The sequence below is a fragment of the Carassius carassius genome, chromosome 15, assembly GCF_963082965.1.
Source record: "Carassius carassius chromosome 15, fCarCar2.1, whole genome shotgun sequence".
NCBI classification, from domain to species: Eukaryota; Metazoa; Chordata; class Actinopteri; order Cypriniformes; family Cyprinidae; genus Carassius; species Carassius carassius.
In genome coordinates, this window is record NC_081769.1 from 19,544,567 (window position 1) to 19,554,637 (window position 10,071).

At 34.4% G+C, this 10,071-nt stretch overlaps 1 protein-coding gene across 3 annotated transcripts; it reads left to right on the top strand.

The window, feature by feature from the left end:
- Window positions 1-1,217: 1,217 nt before the first annotated feature.
- spaca6 (sperm acrosome associated 6) lies at window positions 1,218-10,071 on the top strand. 3 transcript variants are annotated; one of them, XM_059567829.1, is made up of 10 exons: window positions 1,219-1,487; window positions 2,063-2,149; window positions 2,806-2,877; window positions 3,142-3,165; window positions 4,126-4,203; window positions 4,765-4,865; window positions 7,222-7,378; window positions 7,477-7,657; window positions 7,976-8,119; window positions 10,056-10,071. In XM_059567829.1, the coding sequence occupies exons 1-9, from the start codon at window positions 1,274-1,276 to the stop codon at window positions 8,073-8,075; spliced, it is 1,014 nt and encodes a 337-aa protein (XP_059423812.1). In that variant the 5' UTR covers window positions 1,219-1,273; the 3' UTR covers window positions 8,076-8,119; window positions 10,056-10,071. The 3 variants fall into 3 exon arrangements, with proteins under 3 accessions (XP_059423813.1, XP_059423812.1, XP_059423811.1); XM_059567830.1 differs by lacking the exon at window positions 10,056-10,071 and having other exon boundaries at window positions 1,218-1,487; window positions 7,480-7,657; window positions 7,976-8,457; XM_059567828.1 differs by lacking the exon at window positions 10,056-10,071 and having other exon boundaries at window positions 7,976-8,428.

Consider the following 10,071-nt stretch of genomic DNA (forward strand, 5'->3'; position numbering starts at 1 on the left):
GAACCGTTGTTTAACAAAATACCTATTGTGCAGCTGCTGAAACATAGACAAAAACCCCTTAAAACAGTTTTTAAAGTTGTTAGTTGGTGAAAATGATGTGATCTATTACATTTACAAAGTTTGTACAATTGTATTAGTCTTTCCCTCACAGCCTTGTTTTCATCTAAATTCAGCGTGTCATCTAATCTGACTATATTCTTTCAAATATATTTTATGTTCCATGTAAAAAAAGAAAGTCATGCAGGTTTGAATTAGTAAATTAGTTTTCCTTTTTTGGAGGACTATCCCTTTAAGAATCCTAGCGCCTATATAGTTTCATCGGGTTTCATCGGGCGCACGCGCCTGGACCTAAGTTAACTTCCGGTCTGTGTTGTGTATATCGGTCTGCCTAGCGGTGCCGTCTACAAACGCAGTTAAAGTCAAGGTGATGAGTAGACTGAAGTTGGGCTCAGGTGGTTGTGCTGTGGGATGTGTTTCCCATACGTTTATTTATTTTTGGAGACTCGCCACAATTTTAAAACTGATCGATTTTCAAAAAGGCTTCGTTGAATAAACATGAGTAACGTTACATACTGCACGTTTAATAATAATAATTCCGTAGGCTACATTTATATGTTTAAATATCAAAACGTGCTCCCACACGAGGTGTTTTTATATCGCTGTATTTCTGAAGGAAGACTTGCATGTTATATGTCTGATAAAGCAGCGTGTGAGGGTAGCTCTGCTTTGAGTACAGCTGTTACTGGGGAAATTTCTCACGCTTTATGTCTGTGATTTAAAACATCTCCTGCTGGCAAAGAATGAATTAGCATTTTCATTAAGTCCTCCTGATCCACGCAGCAAACATATTTTGTTTGTTATCAAAAAATATCTACTCTAGAGGGACTTGGCTGTTGTTATTTGGAAGTCTACCGGAAGTTAAGTTAGGTCCGCAAAAGCGCGCATGCGCAGTAACATTTGTTTATGTTGTTACCGTTGAAACCGTCTATAGGCCACACTTTACAATGAAACTAGAGAAAGTTTTGCTATTTGTTAATAAATGTTGAGATATATCTTCATTGTAACAAAAGAAATCACTGTAAAAGATCACTAAAATTATGTGTATTGCCAAAGTCCCATTTTCATTCGTGTCAAATTAAAATGTACATTTGCTGTGCCCATGTGATAATTATTTCGTCATGATGATGTAATCCTTGATGTAAACAGAATTTTCAAAAGTTGTTTAGTTTCAAACAGGTTGAGGAATTATATAACAGATCCTTGAATAACAGAAATGTTTACAATGATCGTTAAACTGTTGCTTTTCAGCTCTGTAATTAGCACAGTTTATAATTGCTATCAGTGCTTTATTGATGTCGATGACAGTCTTCGTTTGTGCTGGGGCCACGTTCTCACCGAATACAATATAAGGAATGTAGACTCTTGTTTCAAAACACTCGATCGCATATTCAACAATGAATCGAGAGTAATTGAAGCAGGAAAAGTAGGTAAGAATTAATAAATTAAATATTATTGGTGTTACGCTACTAAACAATAGACTACGGTACCTACGAAAAGCTATAAGTTATACAGAATGTAGTACGGTCTCGAGTATCTTTTTGCTTTTAAAAAACTACTTTATAATAACAATAACCGAAACTATATTAAAAAGATCTTTCAGTAAATATAAAAATATCCTTCAGCTAGAATATAACGTTGCTTTGTAACAAAACGCTGAAGCTGATATTTCTTTAAAAAAATTAACGTTAACTAATCATGCTTCGTTCTGAAGTTATCACATTAATTATTTTCCCTCACTAATCTACAAAGTTTTCATCATTACGCATGATCAAATATGTAATTCTGTTAAAGTTCACATTTTCTGATATTTCTGCTTGACGTCAACTATTTAGTAGCCAAATTAAATAAAGTATAAAGAAACGTGCATTAAATGTTTCACGTTGCTCCACTTTAATTTTAGCTACTGAAAAAACCAAGGCTGCAATTAAACGTAACGTTATTTATAGTGTGTTCAGAATTTGTACAGTTTCTTGCATATAATGTTTTTGTATCTCTTTCACAGGGAGAGGCTATGACTTGATGCTGAAGAATATCTTGATGGCTGAAATTATGCCTATAGTGGAGGAATTTGACCAGCAGAAAAATTATGGTAACAGATTTATCTAATTACCTGTTTCAGCAACCAAGTAATAGACTAGCTGTGTTTGTTTGGGACCAGACCTGTGACAATTTGAAAGGATTTACCCTGAGTCCACAGAGTAGTAAATATTTCCTTTCAGACATGATTCATTGGAAATAGTAAGCGTAACAATCCTTTATCAGTGTTCTCCAACAGCACTTAGATTCCAAAGGGAAGGCCTAGAGACTTTCATAAAAGTGATATGTACAAATGTGAAATGATTGTGTACACTCACCACACCCAGATACACAGAGTGTTTATGAGATTCTGGGTGTTGTAAAGCTGTAAACCTGTCCGCTCCACCGATTGCAAGTATTACATAATACATAGACAAATTGTTCAAATTGTTTATGAAATGATACATTTGATCATTTGAAGACGTTTTCCCCCCATTATTTATTTTCAACAAGAACTGCTTACTTGAGGTCATTTCTAATAATTCAGTAATTTAATTTTGGAGCCAATTTTCCCCTCAAACTAAGGAATGCAAAAAAGACAGACTGGAACTGGCAGGAAATATCAGTGAGAGATCCAGATAGAAACAGACATGTAATCTTTGACATACACACTTTGACTGAAATTGAGATAAATGGCTCTGTCCATCTCCCCTTTCCCCCTTCTTTCAGATACAGTTTATGAGTCCAGGCTACAGGCAGCAGCAAACAATTTCATTGCTGCAGCCTCAAGGCTGCCCAGAGGTGAGACTTACATTATCACTTCATTTCTTTTGCTTGGTAAACCATGAAAAACTGGACCTGAGCCTTCATCTTCAATATTGCAGCTCTCACTTTTCCCTGTAAATTTCATTACAATTTCCGCTTATCTCACTCTTAAATCATAGTAAGTTCTCCCACTCTAAAACTCAATGCACCCAGCCACCTCAGTATTACTGACTATTATACTGTACATTCCTTGCTTATGGATATTGCAGTATCTAAAATGTTTTTTATCGTTTCTTGCAGCATCTGGATGTTTCCCCCCATGTGGTGAGTTACACCTACAGTATGTGTCATGACCCCCCTGATGAAGCAAAAAAGTGCTTATGTAATTTAAGGTCCTCAGATTGCTACAGGAGCAGGTACTTCAAATGTCCTGTTGAGTACTCCAGAGACTCAGTATATAGTGACAGCAAACAACTTCCCTTATGATGGTGTTGCTGTACATACCAATGACTGTCTTTAGAGTTCTTGCAGAAATTTATGGGTTCCATCTTTTCTTTAGTTGTTTATCAGAACAATGTTTTTTTTAAACTAGTGCTTTCATGGAAAAACTCAAAGAAAAAAATAACAAATTGTTTAAATAGAGTTTAATGGTTATATTAAGCTTTCATTTTAATTATTTCAGTTTATGTCAATTGATTGAAATCATTAAACTTGTTAAATATGATTCAAGAACAATGAATAACATTTTTTACAATAAAAGGACCCTATTGTCTATTCATTCATTTATTTAAAAAAATTGAGTTAACTATTTTAATTTTTCCGGACTTATGATTTAATAAACATTTTATCATTAAAAAGTTCTTTAGAAAAAATTTATTTTGACAGATGTTAAACCAAAATTGTACTTATTGTTGTGAAGACCTTTGATTTTTTTATGGCTGTACAGTATATGATAGTTTTATCAAATAATATGGTGAAATGCTCATGGAGTTAATTTAAAAAGCTCTGGAAATTACGTTCATGAGGTGTTTCATGCATGACTGAGAATGTGGATATATTTAAAAATTTATATATATATATATATATATATATATATATATATAATCTTTTTTTTTTTTTCTCACTGTATAAATGGCTATTTGAATTTGAAAATATGAAAATGCCTTATTTTAGAAAGGAGATAATTGGGTTCCGGTCATGTAAAGTTAGGTTTTTTCAAAGACAAAAAAGAAAAAAAAAAAAAAAAAACTGTGCACTATAAATGGGATCAAATATATTGTTAAGGTTTCCAGGTTCAAGGTGCTGTTTATAACTGCGTGACCTGTCAGTACGACTCCTGTGAGTTCCCGCTGGATTGCCCCGGTGAGTTGACAGGCTCCTTTACATGTGTGCAGTGTTCTGTTCAATATATTATGATATGTTATTCTATGCTGTCCCCACTCCCCCACTCTCTCCACACTTGACATGATGGATATGTTATAACTCAACCTGACAGAACCACCTCTGTAATTATGTAACGGCATTTACGCAGCGCAAACATCTACAGCTTTTAACTCTACTTAGGAGCACAGCAAAGTTGTTAAATGAAACCTTGGGCCTTGACACACTTTTACACATAATATAATTTCGCACAGATAGCCCTGTGGGTCACATAAGATGGCAGGCCTTCTCCCACACACTGTGGTATTCATTTCCACTCAACACAGCTACAATTATTGCTCAGTGTATCGTTTCCTTGGCTGCTCTCACCAGAGGCTCTGCTTAAATATTATAATTAGGTGAATGGTGGGCAGACTGTGCTGCCTCTGTTCTTCTGTTGACAAAAGGCTTTCAATTGCGAGGTGAAGTGTTACAGATCTGAGTCTAATGTATTGCTGTGTGTGTGTGTGTGTGTGTGTGTGTTTGATGTATGTGCTTTTACAGTGAAGGAAATCAAAGTAAATGAGAACAACAGGACTCAGATGTGGTGTAATGTCCCTTTCCTGCTTCCCACAGATGCAGAGATAGTCTGGAGATATTCAATGGTGATGAGAAAATCAATTCAAACCGTGCCAACATAGTTTATGAACAAAACTAATAATACAATTATTATTATTATTGTAATATATAAAAACACTTTTTTTTATTCAGGATACTTTTTCAGTTTCACTGAATATTTTATTTATTCATTCATTAGTTTTCCAAATTTAGCCACTGAGCATTTTTACTGGCCACAATTTTGTTGTTGGACAAATTACGTTTTACATAACTTAATACTGCATACAAAATTTATTTAAATTGATTTCTAGGTCATCCTTGGCCTGATATTTTCCCTAACCATGTTAAATGCATGCATCATCTTTCATATCAAATTCTTACATTTTATTAATCATTTCACTCAATATATTAAGACAATATAGGGCTGTTACCAATCAAATTAAATCAGTCTCAACAAAACTGATCTTTCCACTGCAGAAGAAGCAGAAATGACTGGAGTGGCATTCAGATGCATTTACAAAGTCAGTTCAATTGCTGAAATATAGCAGGAATTCATTTAGACTGCAAAATTCTAACAGCATAAATAATGTTGTGAGCTTGGTGTTTTAAAATATATATTTAATATACAAATATGAAATGTTGGAAAAAATGCAAAGATAATGTACTATAAAAGCAAACTGCCAGTAGGTGTCAGCAAGTAACTGTCTTAAATAATGAGTCATTGAATCCTCAAACGATTTGTTCAGATGGCTGATTCATTCAAGAGTGAAGCAAGTGGCTGTCTTTATGAATGGGCCACTGAATCACTGACTTAAATGATTTAAAATTCACAAACAAGAATCTTTTAGTAACGAAACACTGCTGAGTGTTGCTCAGAAATACTCGACTGTTCTGCTGTTCTGCTATTTTCATTAACCAAATCGAGCAAAAACAGTCAACGTTGACAATATATCCTTAAATTACATTATCTTTATCCTTAAAAGTTACATTTTTATTTCTTCTGTGCGCAGTTGTCTTCGTTTGTTTTAATTTCTTGTGAGCCTCAACTGGCCCAACCTTGTTACTGTTGATCATTCTCGCTGAAATTTCGGTGCTTTCATAATTGGATGCTTTAATCAGATTAGTTCTCCGGTCAGACTAGTAAAATTCTCTTCTTTCACTTGCCCCTTCAAAAAATCTACTTGTCTAAGACAAGCATTAATGTTGAGCTGTGTTACTGTAGGCCTATATAAAATTCAACCTGCTAAAGTGGGTAGTGGGAGTCACTGTGTTACCCGCCACAGCTGGAATCCACCCAGATTTGGCGGGTTGGCTGGTGTTAATGTCAAGCCTTATCTAATTTATATATCAAGCCAAGTTCAAGTCAAGTTCAAGTTGAGCTTTATTGTCATTCCACTACGTGTTGACATACAATGGAACAAAATGTTGTGCCTCACAGGACCACGGTGCTACATAAATATAGACATACAACAATGAAGAAAAACCAATACACAACTAACTTACTGACAGATTTTGAATATGAATATACTATATAAATGTTTAACAATCCAGGACTAAAAAAGAAAATATACATGAATGCTTCACATAATACTGTACATGTGCAAAGAGAAACATTGTGATTCAAGCAGCTGGCTGGGGAAAAGTGCAAGATGATTTGTAGTGCATGAGCATGTAAACATACATATATGAGTCTTTTGTGGGATTATGTATGTTCAGTAGTGTGTGTGAAAAGTTTCTAGTGCACATAGAGGAGAATTGCACAAAATAATTTATATAATAATAATTAAATGACAACAGCACCTTTAGAATGAGTTCAATACTTATTTTACCCTCTGTATATTTTGTATATTTATTCATTCATTCACTGTCAGAAATAGGGGTACAGTAGGAGACCATTTCTGTCCCCCAAGGTACAATCTACACTAACGTACCCCATAGGGCTTATTATTGGACCTCAAGGTACATGTATGTACCTTTTTGAGGGCCGAAAAGGTACATATATGTTCCCAAGCCTATGCCAAGGGTACAAAAGCTGTAGCCTTGAGGGTACAGCCCCAGTGACAAGCCATTGTACCCCTAAATGTACAATTATGTACTTTATTTTCTGAGAGTGTTCCTTAATTTATCTATCTTTTTTTTTTCAAATGCAGTCAAAATTACAGTATGTCTCCTGCTGAATTTACCAAAATTAGAGGGGGCTATAGCAATATTATTTTCTTTTTATGCAGACAAAATTACAGTGTATTTCTTACAGTTCCAATTACTATTCATTCATTAAGCATGTAGCAATAATTGATGCATATTTGCATTTAGAGTTGAATATGACAGTACTTTAAAGATCAGAGTTTCTAAGCCTTTCCTCCCAACTCTTTCTGTACTTACAACCACTGAACTGACATTCAGGAGAGAACGGTGTTGATGGATCGGTTTGATGAGGTCACGGTTGGAGTGGATCCACTTTACTTCATCCCCTCTGCTCGGCCAGAGCACTCAGGCACCTACCAGTGTGAAATATTCTCCCAGGAGCACTCACTCGTCCGTATCTACTACTATCTCACTGGTGACCATTAACATCTATGAAATCTAATTACATTCCTGTGCTGTTGTAAGTACTGACCACTGTCTATATATACCAACTATCTGTGGTTTTCACTTCAGTAGTCCCTATGGCACAGATAGGCCATGCAGAATTACAGGGTGTCTTTGAACAGGCTCTCCTCCCAGGAGGCCGATTCCCTCCCCTGTCCTCTACAGATCCATTTACCTTATGGCTGCCCAGTCCTGCGCTTGTCACCACCTGTCTGACTGCAATGCTTCTGCTGGTCTTCTGTAGTCTAGGGTAAAAAAACTTTATTTCTGGTGTAATTATTCGGTGTAATTCCTATTTGATTTGGTTAGAACATGAGAATATCTTATAGCAAGGATTCCCAAACTTTTTAGTCTGCTGAACCCCTTTAACCTAAAATATTACCTCTGACCTTTTAAGTTAAAAGAAAAAATAAATAAATAAAAAATACTAAAATATAGTCTTTCTTTATTGTACAATATAATTTATTTATATTTTCTCTTGAATTTGGGTTTGAAATTTTACCTAGACATGTTTTTACAAGTTTACTGATTTATTACTGTTTTATTTAAAATATCTCTTTGTCCATAGGGCACTATATTGGTTATCTTATCAGACTGGGAACAATGAGTCTGATCCAGCCCAGGAAACAAAACTCACAGAAAAGAAGAAATATTTGATTCACTGCTAACAACAGAAATGCAATAAAATATTAAGGCACAACTTGTTTCCCCCGTAAGCATTTATTTCTATTTGATTTTGGACCAGATTATTAAAGACTAATTGAAATATTATTTTATAGATGTCAGCTTTTGAAAATGAAGAGGAGAACATGTGAGAGCCAGTGAATCTGAGTTTATGAGTGAGGCTGTGCCCACTACATCAAGTTATAAAGCCTCTTTTATAATACTAAATATAGCCAGACGTGACTCAAGGCGTTTCTCCTTTTAAAGTCTTTACTCAATGTTTTGCTGCTGTTGTCCCAACAACCCATTACAAGGGAAATATTTTATTGTACAGGGAATTGCAACTTTCCGTAATCTTTGTTGGGACGATGTGTATTTTAGAGCTGCTACATCTTTTTTTTTTTTAAGATTTAAAGAAACAATGTATTTTTCCACAAATTCCAAATACATTTAAATAAGCAGGTTTTTAGGGATGAACTTTGTTGATCACTATCATCACCACTGGTCATATTTCTGCTTCTCGTCTCATTTGGCACTTCTTTACCTCTACTTATCTACTCTGAGATAAGATGATGTCCGCCAACTCAGTGCTGAGGTCATGACTGTTAAGAGAAACCACCCAAAATAGAAGACTACACAATGTCAAAGTGAAGTGGAAAGTAGGAATTCAAAGACGCAACCTGTGCCTGTGCTTCTGGATTTTAATGTGTGAAGATTTCATGTACAGGAAAAGTCTCAATTGGACTGTAATAATTGGTACTTGTATGATGCAACAAATACATTTAGACAGAATTATATGATGTAGGTATAAATATTGTTTTACAAGACTTCTATTCTTTTATTCTTCCTTTTGATGGAATCTTTACAAAGTTCTGAATGTGAAAAAAGGCAGAGGTTCCTTGAGAAAACAAACTATCCTAACTATCAGATGTGACATGGAAACTTAGTCATGTCTTCAGAGACATTAATTAGGACTGTTCTTTCCAAAGTTATAAAAAAGAAACTGTCAAAATGTTTGATGACAATCAACATGAAATGACTGTAGAGACAGAAATGTTTTTAAAACACTGCTGGAATCCAGCAGAATGTGCCTTTAATTGGATTTCAATTGAAGTGAAAAAAAAATCATCCATGGGAACAGTCAATCCTGTGAAATCAAACAATCTGCCAAACTGCAGGCAAAAATATAATTGCATATTGATCAAAATATGCAAAAATAGAATTTAAACAAAATGATTTGGCAATAACTCTATATAATAAATACTGCATACCACCTGAGAGGTCTTGTTTTGCTATTTTTTCCATAACTACAGTTTATTACATATACTATTATATGTTTTCCCTTTGTTTAATTTACATTGTATTTATTAGCACACAGGATTAATTATTGATAACCAAGTTATTTTATTGTAATATAAAATTTTATTTATTAATTTTATTTTAAATGTTTAAATTATTGTAAGTGGGGAAAAAATTCTCAGTTTCTTGCCTTCATGAAAAAAAGAAAAAAGTAGTTATTTTGAACAATGTTTTAGATGTTTTTATTCATTCAGCGAAATCAGCTTCAAAACACTGGACCACACATATGAATGGAAAAACATTTTTCAAAATATCTTCTTTTGTGTCAAAAAGTCATTCTGGTTTGGAATGACATGAGGATAAATTATTTATGATTTTTTGCTTCTGTCTGAGTTAAGTAAAAATACACCAACAACCAGCTGTAAAAAATAAGTATCAATTATTATTCGTTGTAGTTGTTTGTCATTTACAAAAATATCAGTACAGTAAAGGTTGCGGTTACAGCGATGACATTAAGTTAATCAGTGAAGCTGAATCATTTGTGGTTGCTATCGTGGTCTAGTTTTGTTGTTGCATGATGTGTGTGAGAGGTTAAACAGAAATGACAGTTGGATGAATTCACTTTGTGAGGCAAACACAGCACGTCTTACTCACAGGAATCTGCTTCCGCTTTTAATCATTCTCAGATGGCTCGTCTGGGTC